This window comes from Ptychodera flava, chromosome 12 (genome assembly GCF_041260155.1).
Source record: "Ptychodera flava strain L36383 chromosome 12, AS_Pfla_20210202, whole genome shotgun sequence".
NCBI lineage: Eukaryota > Metazoa > Hemichordata > Enteropneusta > Ptychoderidae > Ptychodera > Ptychodera flava.
Genome location: NC_091939.1, coordinates 22,038,809 through 22,060,316, shown reverse-complemented (window position 1 = coordinate 22,060,316; position 21,508 = coordinate 22,038,809). Strand labels below are relative to the sequence as shown.

The window sequence follows — 21,508 nt, the reverse complement described above, 5'->3', positions numbered from 1 at the left end:
CCAACGTACAAAATGAAATTCAAAGTCACAAGAAAATGTAGATATAAATGCTTAGGCCTACGCTATAACCAGTATCCAACCATATAGTGTTGTTTACTTTGGATGGGTATCATGACAGGGTTTTCACCAAGATATCTGACAGGGCGCGCAGAATCTGAAAGTTCGTGGGGAGAACACGCGGCAGGCTGAGGGGGAAGTGTCAAGAGCAGGTTGTACCCTCTCTTGCGTAGGAATATTTGATAAATTTATGTGTACAATGGTGCAGTCTGGTGCAATATGGTAGGTGTTTTCAATTTGTATTTTTACTAAGTAAAACTGTTAGAACAATTCAAGGGGGAAGGCGCTAGAGGTGGGTGTCCCCCTCTCTCATTGAACATTTTGAGAAACTGATGTGTGAAATGGTGCACTCTGAGATGTGTTTCAATTCATTTTGCACCGAAAATTGAATAACCCCCTTCTTTCTCTCCACATTTTGACAAACCGCTCGCACGGGTCCGTTACTTCACAGTGCAGCGGCCCGGACAAGAGACCTTGGGCAAGCGAAGCTCGAAGATGCTTTTCTACCTGTATAGGTCGAGTGCAAAGGTCTCCAAGTTCAAAGGTCGACAGCTGTTCAGCAGTGTCGATGCATTGTGCGGCTGGTGAGCGATACATGTATTTGCGGCTGGAGGGTCCGGTTCTTCCTTCTGACGCTTGCGCCCATAGGTGGCACGTTATCATCAGTATTAGATACTAGCCAAAAGCCTTCGCCATGGCGACTCTAGCTGGTTCTCTCGCGGCATTGATTGAAGAAAACCAGTTTATCGCGGCAGTTGTTGTAATCATCGCGTTGATTGCAATCGCAAATGTATTCAGGACGCTTCTCAACCCACATATTGACAATTTTCCCCGAAAATACCCTTCCGATGCAACAAAGGTAAGTTGGACGTAGATAAGTTTATAGATCTTTGACTGTGGGGTTGAAAGAATCTAGCTCGGGAAGACAAAGCAAAATCATTTTTACTAATGTGTTTCCAACTAAGATCCGTGTATATACGTATTCCGTAAGGTACAATACAATAAAGCCTGTTAGGTTCAGAGACAGGTCCATCATCTGCCATTTACCGACAAAGTAGACTGCTCGAAACCTTAAAATGCAAATACAGTAAAACTGTACTGTGTTTCATTTAATGGCAATTTCAAGCCATACTTGTTCATTGAAGTCGACGGAAAACGGTTCTGAAAATATTTTTGGCTCCGTAACAGTGTGTGACTCAATGACCACTCTTCTCTCTTGGCAATTAATGTGCACTTCTGGTGCTGCCATTGACCGACATGTCGGAATATTGTCAAAGTTAATATTGATGTCCATTCGATATAGCTATGGAAAACTGGAAACGTTGTTAACGTTGCAATTCCGGTTTAGCTATTTTGCGGGTTAATGGTCCATCGAGTTAGCTAAAGTTTGCTGAGATGACCCGAGTTATCTCTTGGTTCAGAGTCCAATGTCCCGGTGTCCTCTAAACCAGTTCTGTGTCACAGGCGTTATGTGGACCGGGTAGTTTGTAAAAGTGTAGTTTATTTATGCTGTGAGTTTATTCTACGTTCCGACGTTATGATACGTAGCCTTTACGTATCATAACGTCGGAACGTAGCATTATTAACTCACAGCATAAACTACACTTTTACAAACTACCCGGTCCACATAACGCCTGTGTTCTGTGCATGAGGATGAGTCTCAACGTACGAGATTTGTATCAATCAATGTGGAAGGTTTAATTTAGGGTCGCTAAATATTAATTTTCCGATTTATATTAAGTTTTGACTTCCGTTTTCATCAACCGTAAATTGTTGACTTCCCAAGTCACGGCAGAAGGATTGTTAAACCGGGTATTATTTATTACATATAAAGAAATTAAATTTTGTATATACCGGTACTCATTTGCCAATGCCAGTTGAGATTTTATAAATTATCTTTAGGTAGCGTCGGAGGTCCATCCGTAAGTTCGATTCACAGTTGTTGTGTTTCAGTCTGTCCAGAAAAAAAAGGTGGATATAAAAAAAGGGTGGGGATTTGGCCGGACGGTTTTGACTGTGATGTCTTCTCTAGATGACTGGGTGCCGTACATTGTGAGTTCGAATCCGATCAAAAATTTACTGAATGTGCTGACAAGCCCCTCGTGAAATGGAGCTACCCCGTAGGACTGCACCTTTATTTTTTGGGGGTGGCCGAGGATGTGAGGGGGTTGTCATCTACAACCTATACTGCGCTGGCTTGCGCTTGCCGATAAAAAGCCATGTATGATGTCGAAACGAAGTCAGTTGATTATGATTTCTTATTTAGAATAAAGCCTAAGGGTTTTTTATTTGAATACGTTTAGAGTGATTTAGAAAAAAATCCAAACGTATGTAGAATAATTCCAAACGCAGCAGATCTTGAGTCAATATGACTGAAATTTAACAGCGCTTTCAATATGTTTAGTCAAGCAGCACCCCTGATTGATGCATCCTGTTTCTGTAGATGAATTGATTCGTGACGAGATAGGATCAGTAGCTCCATGGCACGACACTTTAATTTACAAGGCCCAAGGCCCAAGGGCGGTATCATAGCAGATTCCATGTGCAAATAAAGTACTTTACGTAAAGGGAGGGTGATCATCTCAAGGCATCGGCCCAAACTTTTGTCTGTCCCCACTACATTCTACCTGAAAGGTATACTGTCACCTGTTTCAATTTTGCCACAATTACCATGGAAAGAGAAAATCTAACCAATCACAGATTTTAAGTGGGTGGCCACTTTTTAAAAACAGCGCCATCACATGGGCATTTTGAATACCAAGGAACGCCCCTTTGACCATATAAGGGCATATGTAGATAACAGGTGACTGTATACCTTTAAAGTTTGGGTGAAAGTTTACGTCTTTCAACTTCGAGGCGTGTATTATCTCTCATTTCTGTTGCGTGTAGCTCACTGTCATTTAAACGGAGACAGTCGTCTGAACTGCGGGTGTGCGACTTTCTTGTTTACAAACAATGTATATTTCATGCATGATATCTAGATGCATCATGCAAACATAGCTTCAACATTTAAAACATTTACAAACATGTGTTAACTTTCATCAATCGCCAACATACCCTAGAAACTGCATCGGTTGTAGGGGTCCTTGGCAACCATTGAGCAGAGTTTCGATGACAGCCTCCCTTTAAATTTTTTGAGCAAACCGTGAAAGAAAGAAAAGAGAGGCTTGGCTGGTCTAGATAGTGTACTATAGGAGTGAAAACAAAACCCTTTCCCATTTTTTTGCCTAAGTGAAGTCATTTGTCATCTTTATCGTCTGGTTGTTTCTGGCATACCCGGTTCATGGATTTCATAAGAACATGTTCAACCTCACAAGAGACTTGTTATCAGGAAAATGCTGTTCAAAAATTCACAAACACAGTGACATAAGGCGTATTTCATCTTTAGAGACTTATTAAGAATCCTATTGCAAATATGAATATTATGAAATATTCATATTATCAATAAAATCATATCTGAATGCCATGAGGGTTTTCTTCTCGTCCACAGTATCATAATCAGAAAATCGCTTACTGACACAACAGAGTTCCTAGCGCTTTAAATAAAATTCTTTGCGTGCCGTCCATTTGCGAGTAGGTTTTCAAACAAAATTAAGAAAACAAACAATGTTAACACTATTACAAATGAAAATATTCGTCCAGAGGAAACGAAATTAAAAATGAGCTTATGTTAATATTGTGTTTGTTTTTTTCCCCGGATGGCTGGTAGGTTTTTCATAAATCCAAGGACGGCAAACAAGGAATTTTCTTTAAATGGCCTTACCCAGCCACCCATGGTGTGTCCAATAGAGTAGACACCCTTCAACACACAATATGCAATGTAACAAATATATTGCAAAAACTGAAAAATTGCTGATTTCAGCAAATTTAGCTGTCATGAATTCTCTCTCCCCACATCCCTTGTAAAAACTGCCTCATATATGTTAGTAGAAAAATTGACCAGGGCCAATGGTATGTGAAATCTCCAGGAAGTTGAAGGGTTCTGCCCCCCCCCCCCAAAAAAAAAAAGATACGTTTTTTTGACCTGCATGCCTAGCTCCAAATAAACATAACTCAAATTATGCATGAACGAGACAATTTAGTTTGCAATGTAAAGGAATAACTTGATGTTATTCCAGAGGAAATGATTTTTATCATTGAGTAGCATTTCATACTTCCTTGAATCTGTTACAAAAATATTTGCATATTTTTCTAATTGCATAATCACTTTGTAGTTTATGAGTCATAAGTTAGGGAGTGAAATTTACATCGGCTTTTTTACCTAAGGGTTGTTAATGACAGAGTACAAGAAATTTACATGTCAAAGGGCCTTTCTTAAATATGGCAAACACTCGTAACCTGCCATGTAGCTTTGATGAATTTCATCATTAATCGCTATTAATATTAGTTGCTGTGGGGTGCACAGCTGAGCTAATGTGTTAACAGCAAGCATGTAATTCCCTTTCTTTAGACATTTCATCGTCTCTGTTGTTTACATCTGAAAGTCCTGTAGAAAAAGAGGGGCATTGGGTTGTCCATGATATTAAATAAGCGTCTTTTCTCATTTGCAAATATGTTACTAGGAAGTGGTGAAATATTGTCTTTTTGATTGGGTAAATTGCCCTGTGGCTTACTAGTCTGTTCTGAATTACCGTGGTTTGACGTCTTTGCCAGAGGGTGTTACTAGTACCATAAAATTCTACGTCTATTATTGAAATATTACTTTGGTTATTTTATGTGAAAGCAGCAAGCAGTAACTCTTAATAGTGATAATGGGGAGATAGATGGACAGATAGACAATAAATAAATAAATAAATGAATAAATAAATATATAAAATTTATTACTAATAAATGTATAATGGTTAATTTTTAAAAATGAGTGCAATATTAAACTTGATTGATAAATTGAAAATAGGTAAATAAATAGATAAATAAATAAATAAATAAATAAATGAATGAATAATCTACCACTAATAATGCTTAACGATTAATTTGATAGCGAAAATGTTTAATGAATAGATAGCCAAAACAAATGAGTCAATTTATAGTGAACAATTTCAAACTAAGAAGTGAACTTGGAAAATAGCTATTGAATTAATCTGGAAATGAAAAAAATATGTAAGTAATAAATCAAGAAACAAATAAATTTATAAATAAAGACACAAATATAGAAATACCTGAATACATATAGTTTTGTTTTTAAAATGTTTCTATACCAAAAGAATCTTAGTATTATTTTTTCTATGAGAATATCAGGTCAATACATGATCTCCTCCACTTTTGATAGTTGATATTACTGATAAATGAACACAACTTATGCATGGTGTTGAATATTGATACACTTCAGTTTGATCCTTGTAAATTTTGATTTTTCTCAAAATTTCTTTTTTCTTTGATTTTGTCACATGATGATGCACAGGAGAAAAAGGACTTCTACCATGTAGGCGTGGTTGGAGCCGGTCCAGGGGGTGCCACTACTGCTTTCTACCTGGCCAAGGCAGGCTGGAACTGTCTGCTGCTGGAGAAGAAGAAGTTCCCCCGTGACAAATACTGTGGAGACGCTGTCTGCAAGACAGCCATTGAAATTTTAATGGATATGGGAGTCTATGATCAGCTCATCAAAGAAAAGAAAGCACATGTTGTGAGTATCCTCTGCTGTTCACAGGGAGTAGCCCAAATGTTGTGCTGTACACAGGGACTAGCTCAAATGGTGCAATCTTTCCCTAACCTTGTCACACTGTTTGTACAGTGTATTATATTGTTGTCAACCTTACACTTGGATTTTTATCACTAACTAATCCACAGAAATTTATCCAACTAATTGCATCCACAGATAAGACAATCAACAGGTGTTTGTTGACAGCAGAGCTTAATGTAGTTGATACGCTACCAATGAAAGCCAAGCGCCAGGTTAACCCTTTGAGCGCCAAAGTAAACTTTTGTAGCCTTTATAAAATGTACCCCAGTCAAATTTTTTCAGATTTTTGCCAAAAGTTTGATGAAAACCTGTTGCCAATGAAATGTAATGTCCGTTTGGTCCAAAATAATCAAAAAAATTACAGAAAAATTCATAAAAAATGTTAAAATGTTGCACTAAAATTTTGATGGGAAAACTTACAGCAGTCAAAGGGTTAATACAGGATGAATATGCAGTTCAGAAATGGAAAATAACTGAATTTGGATATAAGAAAAGGAAAAATGGGTGACGTAGCGCGGATACAGATTGGTACATTTTAGCAACTCCTTTCATTGGTCAAAACAGGTCACATGGCTTCATTTACAAGCCTGTAAATACATTCTACACACATAAAAACCATTATGGTAACAGTTTATTAAAATCATGAATTACTTTGTAAATAGAGTAGCAATCGGATTCCTGGACAGGTTTTCATAATGATGTATTATTTACTTTGTTTTTCAAATCTGTGTTTTAAAATTGTGCCAATTTTGGTGAACATTTCTATATGCCTATCTTTAAGCATGGAATGCCAGATATTTACAGTATTGTGTATGATTCCAAGCCAAAAACTACAGTTGATTGTTCCTCAGGCAAAATTTTGTCACATCTTCGTAGTGATGATAGAGTGTCTCAAAAGAATTGCTCTGCACATTATGACTGACTGTCCTCCAATTTACACCTAGGTAGGTTTTCATAGGCAGCCAACATTCCTAAACTATGTTGACATTAGTATCACATTCTGTGTAACATGTTTTGCGAGATTAAATAATTTTATGTGCCGTGGGGAAATCGACCAGAAATACCCTAAGGTTTTACTATATAAAAACAGTATTATCGATATAATCAAACGTCATTGCTGCCATCACTTGTGTATTCGCAACCGTTTATTCAAAATAACTGTTCTCAGGGAGTCATATCGCTTGCAATTGTATTACACATAAAAATTTTCTGAAACTCTATTATTGCGTTTCCCTCAAATTTAGTTTTTAAAAGGGTTGGAAGGAAATTCTGAAATAGAATTACAGTGATATTGCTGTGAACTAGACAACAGAAGTGTCGCATTACCAAGCAACTGGTTCGCTTTAACAAAAGAAAAGACAGTGCAGCACTCAGAGATACAGAGATCTCTGGTTACACAGTCTGATCAAAAGTTTGATGGACTGAATTTGTGTTGAGACTGACTCCATGCCAAAACAAATTACTACTTACCCATTGTTATGTAGGCAGAAGTACATGTCAAAATAAGATGTACCATAGACAGATATACACTTCCACTGCACTGTCTAAATGGATGTTCACGCTTTATATGCATACACACATACATACATACAGGCTACACACAAACAAATTTAACAGCTGCTATGCAGTTGTCTGTGTCAAATATTTACATGCATACAAATAAACCTTACATCCCATATTTTACAATGTTCAGGTCCAACTCTACCACAGAATGAGTAGAATTGGACCATGGCGGTGAAATTAAGGGATAACTCATGCAAATACACACTACAGCAAAGTGCATGCTTCCTTATTTTGGAGAGATGAGTCCACTGCATTGACAAGTGGGGTTAATTATTAATTATAATAATAATATATATTTCTTCCATGTTAAAAGACATCTCTAGGCACCTTATACACTGCAGTTATACAAATAGAGTAGAGGAATATGGTTAAAAATCACTCAAGTAACACTCTATAAAAAGTTCAATTTTAAATCATAGACCCTCAAGAGTTTTTCTCGAGGGGATATGTTTAAATGAAACTTATAAAACATTGAAATTAACAGCATATCAGAATTTAGTTGACAGCCCTTTCCACAACGGTGAAGCACACAGAGAAAATGAATCACCCTAAAACATGGTATATTAAGCGCTAGGCCGGTGTAAATTGATTGCTGCACCCTCAACACTCGACCAAAGAGTGCGCCCTAGATTATGAGTGTGTAGGAGCTCCTTTATGTATCCTGGTGCCAAGTTGTTCAAAGCCTTGTATGTCAAGCACAAAATTTATAGTCTGTTCACTAGAAATAGGTATAGCAAGTGAAATCTACATAGTACTGGTTGAATAAAATCTGTTTTCTTCAATTTTGAAATGAGACATGCAGCTAAATTATGCGCATGTTGAATTTTTATAATAAGGTAATTAGCATTGTAAGACACAACACTCCACCCCATGCGGATTCACACTAATTTTCTAAAATTAATGTCTGTCTCTTCGACTGGGGAGGTCTTTTGCTTTAATTGACAAAGGCAACAATCATGTGCTTTAATAAACGTCAGCAATTGTCCTTAAGGGAACCGTCATTATTTACGGCCTGGGGGGTCGGAGGAATTGCTTTAGAAACTCCAAAATTTCGAGTAACCCCCCCCCCTGCCAACCATGACATGTTTGAGTAACCCCCCTCTCTGCTACAGAAATTTTGAGTGACCCCCCACCCAAAAAAAAAGAAAAAATTGGGAAAGTTAAATATCTATACAGTAAAATGGATTGCTGCTGCGACAGACCCTGTACAGACCCTGATTAAACCCTGTGGTCAGGTCTGTGTTGGAAAGAGGTTCCATTGTTGTGACAGGGGCTGATGTACAGGTCTGTATCCAGTGCTCTGATGACATGCATTGTTCTCCGTAGGATTTTTTTACAAGAGGGCGAAGATGTGGTGCGAAATTTCGCGGTCGCAGGGGGAGGTCAGGATGGGGGTGTCTCCCCTCCTGCCTTTGGAGCTTTTGAAATATAGAGATTAAAATGGTGTTATTTGGTGGCACTTGGGGAGTATTTTTTTCAGATTTTTTTTGTATAAAAAACTCAAAGGAACAGAAATCTGAGACAGTATTCCAAAACTTATATTCCAGTTCACTGATTTCAATGAAGATTACATTTTTTGAAAATGAAAAAATACCGACAGACATACATAAATTTATTCACATTTATTATTTATTATTATTTTCCTGCAATAAAAGATTGGTTTGTTGTCAAGGCATTCCACTGGCTTTAAACTTTATAGAATCAGAATTAGCTTGCTTTACACATTTTCCCCTATTGGTAACCTACATAACCTAACCTGTATACAATGTATAATATAGAAAGCAGATGTTTCTCATGAATGATCAGGTAAATATATCAATCTTTAATCAGGAAATACTGAAAAATGTGCACAGTACTAGCCTCTAACATAAGGCTTGCCAGGTCAAATAGCTGATCATTCTCATCTGAAGATCATAATAACGTGAAAAACACACACACACACACACACACACACACACACACACACACACAGTCATATAAATATATATATATTATATATATATGTGTGTGTGTGTGTGTGTGTGTGTGTGTGTGTTTACATATACCGGGTATGAACATACATATCTCAAGCATACATATTGCTGTTCTTTACTATTATTGTTGTATTGATTCATAACTTCACTGAATGCTTCAGTACATATCAACAAAATTGAGTAGCCCCCCCTTCTTGTTCTCCACTTTTGAGCAACCCCCCCCCTTGTAGCTTTCGATTTTTTGAGTGACCCCCCCCCCTCAGATTCCTGCGACCCCCCCAAGCCATAAATAATGACGGCTCCCTAAGTAGCTCTTGTAATGATCATCAGATACAGAGTTGTCACTTACTAACATGACTATGGCTCTAAAACTGGCCATACAGTGGGAGATTTCATAATCTCTTTTCTGCCATGAAAAGAGAGGGTTTTTAGTTTCTGTAAGGAAAAGACATACAGTACATCACACTGTTGCTAATACACAAAAATTGTGTTCTATGGTCAAAATTACACATTGTATTTGTATCTGTATTTCTTTACCTCAAAATATCAATTTGAAAGTCAAGTGTGATCCTAGTTGCTAGGAGACAAGATGCATCTCATCTGAATCTTCTTTCTGAGGTGTCAGTGCAGAGCATCATGATGAAGTTTAGTCATCAGTGATTTTCTAGTTTTATCATCATTTTGAGCATTTTTCTCCCAGTGTAAAAATGGCATTGAGTCCACTGCATCAGAGTATTGGCAAAACTTTCCAAATTTTATTGCCGAGGCAAGATTACCCAAAGAGAAAAGAACATTACCGGATTTTCTTTTTCTGCACATTTTGCAAAATGTCGGCCGGGATTATGCTCTTTGCTTCTCAGCTTGAAAAGGAATTCCTGGAATTGTCTTTGAAATGACTTTAGGCATGCGATTTTCGTGTAATACATGAAATAGAATCGCTACTTCAGGGGATGAAACGAGAGAAGCTGTACCAACTCTGATAAATAGAAAAGAAGATTCCCTGTCATTAATCTTAAAAAAACCCTTAGCTAATATCTTCATTCCTGGCTGAGCATTGAAGATTCACCCATTATCTATATATGATGATTCATCTAATTTTTTTATGGATTTATCATTTTTTTACGATAAAGATTTATCCAGATATATGTGAATGCTCATGAAAAAGTGACTCTTATTGTCTTCCATTCTTTTGATAATATGATATCTTGCTAGGCCTGGTAATGTTTGTATTGTCCACTTTTGTTTTGAAAGCTGCTTTGTCTCCAGTGTTCAATGATCCTCTTTGGAGACTTCCTAAAGTGTGGGGCTTACATCTTTCATTTTTGATCCCCGAGTGCCTCCATCACTGGTCTAGAAACACAGTTGGTTTCTTTCTGACATGGCAAGCGGGCAATGTGCATTTTATTTACATTTTATTTTTACCGGGTGAATAACAACATTTTCATGTTTCATGCTGCAGGCATAGAATATCGCAAAACTGGAGGACATTTTACTTGACTTTATCACGTACATTAACAAAGAAAAGGGGTGACCAAATTTTTCCATCGTAAACAACAAATAAAAGATGTGATATCAAATGGGGAGATGAGTGTTCAAAGGTTTGTCCATTTTAAAGCTGATATTTATGACTTAGCACATAGAAGAATACATTTTTAAAACTATGAATCACCAATTCATCCAAGTTTTTCATTCATTTCTCGTGAGAAAATAGGGGTGACAAATTCAGAGACTAATCAATATCAAGCCCTCTGTCCGTGCAGTTGGGGTAATTCATACCTCAAACAATAAGTGTTTCAAGATTGGCCGGGGACTGTGGTAATACCCCTTTAAATAGCAGACATATTTACACTTCTTCAGTGTACTTGGGAGTTAATTTATGAAAAGTAGTATACTTCTATCAATAATGGAAAAAAATTGACTCCTCAGGGGACTGAATAAGTGTAGCAGAGTCGTTTGCTCCCTGACATTACAAATTAAGTTGTTTCCAAGACTTGTCAGACTAAAGACATTGTAAATTAAGGCTTGACCAGTATAGACTGAACAAAATTTAGCTTCTCTGATACTGTTAGCTGCTTGTTAGTGTGCTTCCTAGAAAAAGTTAGGCACCACTGACTGAAAAAAACTTTATTTAAATTTTTTGATATTGGCAATTATATGCTGGTACATAGCTTACACAAGAAATATCTGAAAATTCTTAAATTGACTACAAAGGTTCTGAAATATTGTTAGGTTTGGGGCACGTTATTCTAATCTGAATGCTTCTTTGTAATAATGTGTTAATTATCATGCAGATGGATAATTTGGCCCTCATGCTGAGACTGGAAGCTCTCTTGCTGAGAGGCCCTTCAAGAACAAGAAGTGCCCTTGAGCAAGAGAAATTTCAGCGTAGACCCTCCAAAGCAGGGATATTTTTGGTGATTTGACTTTTGGAGCAGCCAGTAAAATTAAAATTTCTTGTTACCTGGCTACAGTTTTCAAGCCCTCCAGTATTGAAGATAACAGCAAAAATGCATCTAATTACTTTCTTGTATTTTTGCAGGTTCCAGGGCTACATTTACATTTTTATCAAACCTGTTTCATAAATATACATGTTTTAGGGCTACACATGTTTTTTCCCCAACCTGTTTTATGGTTATACAGATTACAGGGCGAATCAAAGTTCTCACATTTAAAGAATGTATCTGAAATGTATGGCATTATTTCTTTTAACATGGCTTATCTGTGATTTGTAGTCAGATAGCGGTGGACTCTGCAGTCCTGGTGGCCTGAGTTATGTCGGCCGCAGTAAAGAAATGTTGGGAGAAATTCCAGCTGCTATCGCCTGCAAGAGAATTCATCTGGATAACGCCATAGCAATGGCAGCAAAAAGGTACATTAAGATACGTACTGTTGAGGCACAGCAGAGTTGTATACTTGCTCCTTGCTGATCTTTAATATTTGAATTTTTCTCGGTGCTTCTTTAACTTTAATCTGTTTTTATATATTAGACATTTGAAAGGTAACTGCAGTTAAAAGGTAACTTTCATCAAACAGCACATGATTTTAGAATTTTTATAAATTGTGAAAGCAAGTGCTTACTGTATGTCAGTTGATTCTGATCCGTTCTTGCTTCTGGTCGATTGATTTCTTTTCATGTTGAAATATCACATTAAAGAAAATAAATTTCAGTGCCAAATCTTGTACAGAGTTGGCCCCCCAAAATTTGTTACTTAGGTTTTATAATGATATTACCAGTAATGCGCCTGTTCCCCGAAAACTAACAGAATAGGAGCTGATCTGCAGGAAAATTGCAGTGTATCCAAAGCAGTTTTCGACAAGAACGAAGGACTGTGGACCATTCACTCGGAAGATAGTGACCGCACCTTCAAATGTCGTGTCTTGGTTTGTGCTGATGGCGCTCCATCCAAACTTGGCCTGAGTCTAGGGCTTGTGAAGACGCCACCTGGTGGCACTTGTAGCAGATCGTACGTTGAGCCTGGAACCCACAAATTCAAAGCTGATGGTGTTATCTTCTATAACAAGGGACTTTTGCCAGGTAAGTTGTGATCCGGCCATTCTGTAGAGATAACTGATTGTATGGTAGCTATGAAGGTTTTCAACACACAGAAACAGCAAGGATAGATTTTACCAAACACTAAAGCTTTTTTGTCAGAATATGTAAGCCACACTTTTACCAAATACTGAGATTTTCACCAACAGTAAAAACTTGTATCAAGCAGCTCCACCCTGATTTTATTGTTCAGAACTGCAAGAAACTTTAATGCTATTTTCTCCTTCTGTCCCCCAAATGAAACTTTGGCAACTCTTACACATATAGTAGTTATATTCAATATTCATGTATGTTCGCCAAACAACGCATTACCGGAAATCAGCTTGCCTGCCAAAATTTTATACTGCAATGTGATGTAAAACTTTAAAAAAAATGGATTCTTTAAAAAAAAATCCATAACGATCGACAAGTGCCTGCTTTAGCTAAACAACATATTTGAATTCGGTTGGTTAACTCAGTCATGGATATTTCTAAGTTGCCTGAGTACATAATTTATAGTCTGAAGAATTTCCTAACACCAGGGAAAACTCCTGCCTGATGGTTGCGTATCAAATATGCGTTAATGGCACACTGATTGTGATCAAGATTGACTGCCTTCGCTTGGTAGACTTCCTTTTCTCATTTCGCAGAAGCGAAATCTCAAGAGATTTCTTGCCGAGACTTTTTAGCGGAAACGTGTTCTACTCCAAAGAACATCGGCATTGACTCAGCATATATGACTCATCATCTCCTCTGAATTTTTAACGCAAATCTATTGTTATTTTGAACATTTCTAACACCATCATTGAATAAACACACAGCATCGACCCAAACGTCTGCAAGTGATGTTTGAATATTTAAAATTTCCACCATGATAAATGGCGCATATTTTACCCTGTTCCAGACTCCCATGACGGACGATTCTGCAACAGTAGAATTTACGATTTCATATTTCATTGTTATCTGGCATACTGACTGAGTGTACCTATCAATTTTTCATGAGACACTGGCTTGCAGGCACAAGATTAATGCTTTGTTTGCGACTGTAACTTCTACCTTCTTAAATAAATCAGAAGAAAGGAAAGAGAGAAAATCTGTCACAATCCAATCACAAACTTTCAAACCAGAATGAGTTAGGAATTTGGTTTTACCTGAGAGATTATAATCACTGATTTAGTTTATTTGGGTAGAGCCTCTGGATTTGCCATTTAAAACAGAATTGAACTCTGGGGACCATTCTATTGTATACCAAATAACAAGTGTATCTTTCAGATCAGTAAAGTAAACAAACAGACAAATAAACAAACAAACAAATAAATAATGAGATAGATAATAAAAACCAACAAAATTAAATATAAATCAACCAACAACCAAGCAAACATAAATAAAAAAATAAATAAATTTATTAAGTAAGTGTAGTACCGTATTTACTGTTTTTCTACAAATAATCTTGTGCATATCATATAGTGTTTTTCACCCCACTCCCCTGTGGATGGTTTTTTATCAGGAGAATGACTCTGAGACAAATATTGTTGTCATAATGCCACTGGAAGTAACCGGTTATTTATGAGTAATTTTGATTTTAATGGAAGGGCATTGTGCCGGGATGCAAAGCAACTATCAACGGATGTCAGATTTGATAGTGAATTATGAAATATGACATCATCATCGTAAATTATGAATATGAAATATATCACCATTGTGAATTATGAATTATGATATAATCATAACGGATTATGAAATATGATATCATGGCAAATTATGATCATCGTACACTTCAATGGCTAGATATGAGATCTTGTCTTCCTCTTCGTGTAGGCTATGCCGCTCTCTTCCGTCACCCAGGAGACGAACTCAACTACTGTGTTTACATCATCCCCGGCAATCCCAAGGTGACCAATGATGACCTAGCTCACTGGCACGAGTACCTTAAAAAAGAGGATCCCAATATCAGCAGAGCCCTGGGCAAGGATTTCAAAATTGAAAGAATGAAAGCAGGTGAGAAGAGAGGGTTCTTGGCTGGAGGGGCTGACACACAGAGGCTGTTACATTTTATGCAGCCAATGAGGGAGAGACAATGTGGCCATCCAGATCATTCCTTATGTTTCTCCATCACTTTCAAGTTGTGTTCATGCCGAAATGGAAAATGGTGTTTTTATCCACTGCCCTCATACAAAAATAATTTTATGAATATGGTAATATTTTACTTCTGCAATAATTGGTTTTAGAATTAATTTCAAGTAAGTTTTAGCCAAGAATGTCATAGCAAAGTCTGATAAAATTTGTCTTTTTCAGTCGGTGGCTGCTGCATTTTGTGGAAGAGCTATAAAACCGCCGTACAGAGTTGTTATACTGGTGTATATAGCTGCATATAATCCCTACTATGTTTTGTAATGATTTTATTGTCAGTTCTATTCATTTGACTCTTTTTCTGCAGTCATGACAATTGATAGAGATTTTGCTGTAAATTTTGAAGGACATATAGCTATCTGAACAAACTCTTGAACTCTGTTTTCATGAATGTAAATATTTTCTAAAGTGAATGAAGTGCTGACCATAATTGAATGTTTTTCTACGTGTACGTCACTTTTATGAAAAAAACCCCCAAATTTATAAGTGAGTATTGATTTCATTACGGTATGTATCACAACTGGCTCACGAGTTCAACAACCAGACTAAAAGTGATCTTTAAATTCCATCAATGAAATACTGGGTATTTAGATTTGGTTCAAATGTAAACAATATGTTGTACATGTTTTCTGTGTATAATTTAGAATGTTCCAGGTAAGTTAACATGCAGCTGAGGTAGCTTATATAAATGCATAATTTGTGACAATGGCTATGGCTTTGACCTTATAATGAATATTGGTATAACGTTGAACATGATATTGATTAACAAGGATAACCTAGCTTTTTGCAAAACACCTGGTAGAAAATTCGAAAATTGTCATCATTGTCTCTGCACACATACTGTATTCCTCTGACAACACACGGTATAAACAGTTTTTCTCATGGCAAGCACAGTACACGATGTTATCATAAAGAAGTTTTGGGCTCTTGAAACCATCATGCTTCAACGACCTTAGAATTGGGCATTGGCAATCAGATGGGCATTGTAAATATTTTATTACCCCCCAAATCTGTTAAGGCAGACCTCACTTCAAGCTATTTTTAGATTCAATGTTTTTTATCACTTTCTTGCTAGAGGATGCATCCTGGTTTTTTGATGCAGGTGACCTTACCTTCTGCAAAATTATCATTCAGGCGTACCTAGATGCACAATGTATGGCTCCTGGGTGGATGAATGTTAAAGTTGTTTGTAGGGGAGAGAGAACTAATGAGCTCAACTTTGCATGATGTTGTTACCTAGCAACAGTGAAGTTGCCTTTTACTATGCATTATAGTGTGAAGGACGCATCCACAATACTATTCCCCACCAAGAAAGGCTGCATGACCATTTCATTGAAAAATGGTCACAAAAAATGAAGAGGACAGACAATTTTCTTACAAATTGTAAATGCTTGATTGGACAATCATCATTTGTTGATGACAATTATAATCATATTAAAAATGCTCCATCTTTCTCAATGTTTACAGCAAGCTTGAGATTCGGGGGAGAGCCAGTTACCTACGGTGACCACGTTATTTTGGTGGGTGATGCAGCAGGTATGATCGACCCAATGACAGGTGAGCAGAGTCTGTGTGTGTGTATTTGTGTGGGTGGGAGGGGGGTGTCTCGGGATTATGTCTGTACCTTGTGACAAATTTTGACCAATGACGGTTGATGAATATTTAATGCATGAGTTGATTTGTAGAGTTCTGTGAGAATAACTGAGAATTATGTGACCTTCGATGGAAAAATTCACCAACATTTCCAAACATTGTTAATGGTTCTTCAACATGTACAAAGTTTCACAACACTGACAATTAATTTATAACAAAACTGATTGAGGTTAATGTACTACAGGAATGTAAAGTTGATATATGGACATATTTTAAACTGATATTAAATGACAAATCATACCAACTTTTATCGAATAATAATGGGGAGAGAGACACAAACACTCAGAAAGAGACAGAAAAAACAGGAAAAAACCAAAATTATGAAAGATCAGCATTTACTCTCTGGGACTGATCTGTCTTCTTAGAGGTGCTCACAAATACCAGTCTTAATTTCATGAATAGTTTATAATATGAATAGTCTATAATGAAGAGATGTCGTTAAGATACTTTTTGTTCATTTCTCCGAGGCGAGGGCATTCACCATGCCATGGATGGTGGGCGTATTGCCGCCAGGTTTCTCTCATCAGCCTTGGTCCATGGTAACTACGACAGCCAAGTGATGCAGATCTACCATAAAAGATGGATGAAGGAGTTTGGATCGGATTTTTACTGGTAAATGATGAGCCATGCTTTCGCTGGCTTTGGGTTATTAGATGCGATTTGCGTGGTGTCTGTGTATTTTCATCACATGTGGCGTAACGTGACCCCCCGACACGATCATCACGTTCAAAACAATCTTGCTGATTGATCATGCAGACCATGAAAAATTGATCATCTCATCTTGGCGAAATGCTTAAATTCTCACTTCAGGGCAAACCAATTTGTGTCATGGAAACTAAGACTTATCTTTCAAAAAATGATCGGTTTTTTCCATCATTGAAGAAACCACGCTGAATGGCCATGTCAAGAGATTCAATCATGCAGGAACCACGCATTAGATTCTGAATTTTCAACAAGTCGTCTCATATATTCATATTGTTTTGACCTTCAGTTGGTGCTGCGCCCTCTCTGATAATTATCAAAATCTTTTGCAACATTCTTTTTTCATTATTGATGACATTCCTATGGGGTAACCTTTTACAGGTCATGTCACATTTGCAATCTGCTGTATCGCTTTCCAATACTCCTCGATGCCGCAACTGCAGCCGTTGCCAGGAAAGGTGGGTTTGACATAGTATTTTGTATCCATTTTCTCCCATCCCTTTTTTATGCGAGTACTGGAATACTATATAAGCAGGTGAAATTTCCAGAAGATTAAAGAAATCAACTTCCTGACGGGTGTTATATCAGACATCATGCAAATTTTGATCCCCAGTAAATTTCAATCAAGGGCAGGGCTTTGACCTTTGGTTGTCATGGTAACAACCAGCTGGCTACCTCTGTCGTGGGTGTGCCTCGATAACGAAGAAGAGAAACCTAATTCTTTGAGAATAAATACCATCATGTACGTCAATTAATTGAGGGTGTCATCCACTTAAATCTGTTTTCAGAAATTGAAATTCCAAATAATACAATCATTTTCCATATTTGTTATTTTTGCAGAAATTTCAAATTTTGATATTTTCTACACAATCACAAAGTGTCCTTCAATTTTTTTGCATTTGTACATCATTTGCTTGTCCCTAGAATCAAAACTGCACATTGGCCTTGAACTCTGTTCATCATAATTTTTTCCTTCAAGTCTTCAAGTTTTCCTTGTTACTAATCAAGATTATAATTTCTTAATTTGTAATCAGTGAAAGAATTTCAACATCTGAATATAGTATGTACACTAACATTGATCTGACTGTATAGTGACTATGGTTTCAACTGTAAGAGGAAATGCTGGTAACACTGTTCATATTTCTTATTTTAAAGATTTTCAGGGCATTTTTGCTATTATTACATAAAATTATCATGTATACTAGCATTGCTATACCACGACATTTGATAAATAGTTTTATTGATATTATGTTGTGTCAAAAAATGAATTTAAAGACTGACAGTTGAATTTTTCGTTCCAAGGTGACAAGTTCTTGGCTAGATGGGCAGACATCATGACAGGACGAGTTCCCAAGGTGCACCTGTTGAAGCCCGAGTTCGTCATAGTGATAACCTTTGAACTTTTTAAGTTGATTGGGAAAAGACTTCTGGGAATGAAGATCAAGCAAGATTAAAGAATTACTTCAAAAGTTGTAATTTGTTGTGAAATCTTGCGTTCATGGGGCAGCATTTTCAGATTTGCTGAGGATGTTATTGTTCAAACTTTTCTGCCACACTTTCAATTTTTACATATTTTTATCATTAATTTTTTTCAATTAGGGATGTTGTTGAACAGAATTTTTTAAAGCTCTGCCTGGCAGACAAGTGATTCAGAGTTTGTAAATTTTGATACAAATATTGATGTAAAGTTGTCCCATACAACGTTCAAAGCAACAGTGTTCCCTGTGCAAAAAAAACCTTGAAAAGATTGGCTTCTGTCAATTGTATGCAGATGTTAGAATATGTCTCCCAAGTAATGGATATGTGCCTTTGTGTTTAATTATGGATCAGGGAACCTGCATTGAATTCCCTCAGCTTTCCCTTAATCTCTCACTTTCCTGGAAAAATGCCTGGAATCACATTACAGAAATAGCATTTGAATGTACTGCATGGGGAATCAAAGTGGGCAACGCATTTTTATCGATGGGAATGCCTCAGGCAGTTTAATAAATACTCCCAACCATAGACAGATTTTGAAATATTTTTCAGTATACTTAGAATTACATTCGTTTATCTCATTTTCTTATCGCTGATACTTTTAGAAACATATAATTTTGTCAGCAAAACGGTAACCATCAAATTTCAGAACTGTAAACAGAAATGATTGTTATTCTGGGCACATTGAAGCTAGCCAATATGGCGTGAGATTTGTCTACAACAGTGCCGATCTTTGATTTTCATCTTCAGAAAAAAACAAAAAAAACCAACAATGCAGTCACAGCTTTTGTGCAAATTCTTTTTCCAACTTTTATGTAAAACATTAGCAAAAAGAATTTAAGACCAAATTTTCAAAGGTCTTTTGAAATAATTGGAACAAAGAAAAACGTTGTTAAAATCAAAAGCATTGAATTTTTTAATACTTTGTCGCTACATTTCTTGCTGGACAAGAAATAAAAACGTTAGTGTCTTCAACTTTCAATCTTAAATCTGTGCAATGGTAGCTGCATACATCTCTCTGCGATACCATCATCTTGTTCAATGAGTGTAGCTGTTACATTAAACAGAGCAAGCCTGATGCCAATCTCCATGAAACTCTCTTTTGTCATTGAGGTAAATCTCTAAAGTTTCAAGTCTGTTCTTTTCATTTACTGGCAGGACCATACTTGCTTCAGTGACCGTGAATTGAAGTGACTGTGATAACAATTCCATTCTGTTTGATTTCTGAAGTCTTACTGTGCAACTAACATCCAATCAATCATGGTGACGGGACACAGTGAATTATCTGTACTTTATAAAGCTATTTATCTACAGCACCTCTGTATGCTTTACAGAGATTCTTTGTGTCATTTTATATTAAATACCCAATTTTAGGACTGTGGAATTGGAAATTTGTAAGATCATTTATAATAAATAGCTTTTTTAATGACAAGTCAGATTTCCATTGTGTTTACTCAGTAACGATACAAAATATTTTACATGTATGTATTAAACCATTGAAGTGAACGTCTAGACTTTATAATTGAAATGTTTTCAAAACATGATGAAAATTAGAGCCTTTGTAAAGATTTATGCTCCTTCTAAAGAAATTTTTTGAATTATTTTTCAATACTCTGGAGCTTCATATGATGAACTACGCCACTTATGCAAATTTATAAAATACACCAGAGTCAGGCGCCCTCAGTGGCAGGACCAACTTCGTCTGTTCATCATAATTTGAGTAAATTTAAAAGTTTGGATGTCATGTCATCTCTTCATCAATATTTGGATATCTTTCACGTACCTATCTTCACACTGTATGAATGAAATCACGATATTCTCCTTTCAGCGGTGGCATTCATTAAGCCTATTTACACCCCTTAATCATATCACTGTGTGTTTCCATGGTGTTATTCTAACCTCTACGACATGACCTGCCGTTTCCCATATGGATTATGGAGTGTTTGCTTCAGTGTTGTTGCTGGCTTATAAAATACACATTCTGATTGGCCATTCACAAGCACAAGATTGGAACAAGATTTCAGTCTTGCAACTGAAAGGCCAAGGCCGGATTATGTACATAGAAATTTCACTGAAGATTACGGTCAAGCTAATCCCCTTCAAGGTTTTTGAGGATAAAAGCATCTTTGATTTGAAGCAGATGACAGCATTATATCCCTGCGTCTTTCATAAATAAGTAGCCATCCTATCAACCACCTGCAGATAATTTACAATAAACACACCTGTTGTCCCTAGATTTGAGAGACAAACCTACTCATGAGTAATTTAAATTCACAGTAACAAATTTACACACAGCTAGGTATGAAAAACTCTCTGTGGTACAGGATCATGGAAAATTAGAAACAGAAACAAGAGTTTCACTTGCACTCCCTAATCCTTCATCGTTACTGATAGACTTAATTGCACTTTTTGGAGGCAGTTGGATGGGATCAATAACTCTTAGGCCAAGAAAAATAATAGGTTTGTTTCTCATCCAAGACATATTTCAAAAATGTTGCGGTGACGCGGTTTTTTTTTAACTCTTTGATTTTTTTATTCTTCAATCAACAAGAACGCCGCAAAAACATGAAAACAAAATAGGAATGCACACAGAGATAAATGCACAGTAGTGTTGCTTTAGTATTTTTGTATAGCAACAGTTCTGTGGTTTGACTTTTAGTGCAGCAATGCAGAGTTTTGACAGCTTAATATAACAGTGACATATGTGTACAGTTCTGAATGGAATGTTAGTGTCAGTTATTTTGTTTA

The 21,508-nt window shown here is 36.7% G+C and overlaps 1 protein-coding gene across 1 annotated transcript; it reads left to right on the top strand.

The window, feature by feature from the left end:
- Positions 1 to 597: 597 nt before the first annotated feature.
- On the top strand, positions 598 to 20,195 carry LOC139145396 (conditioned medium factor receptor 1-like). The gene is made up of 9 exons (XM_070716538.1): positions 598 to 916; positions 5,456 to 5,677; positions 12,003 to 12,139; positions 12,534 to 12,805; positions 14,618 to 14,797; positions 16,397 to 16,486; positions 17,050 to 17,194; positions 17,666 to 17,742; positions 18,587 to 20,195. The coding sequence occupies exons 1-9, from the start codon at positions 752 to 754 to the stop codon at positions 18,736 to 18,738; spliced, it is 1,440 nt and encodes a 479-aa protein (XP_070572639.1). The 5' UTR covers positions 598 to 751; the 3' UTR covers positions 18,739 to 20,195.
- The last annotated feature ends 1,313 nt before the right edge of the window (positions 20,196 to 21,508 follow it).

Excerpts from the sequence above, each read along its gene's own strand:
- LOC139145396 (XM_070716538.1), top strand. The coding sequence starts at position 752 with ATGGCGACTCTAGCTGGTTCTCTCGCGGCATTGATTGAAGAAAACCAG. Across the intron at positions 5,678-12,002 it reads AAGAAAAGAAAGCACATGTT|TCAGATAGCGGTGGACTCTG; the intron begins GTGAGTATCCTC and ends TGTGATTTGTAG. Across the intron at positions 16,487-17,049 it reads TATGATCGACCCAATGACAG|GCGAGGGCATTCACCATGCC; the intron begins GTGAGCAGAGTC and ends CATTTCTCCGAG.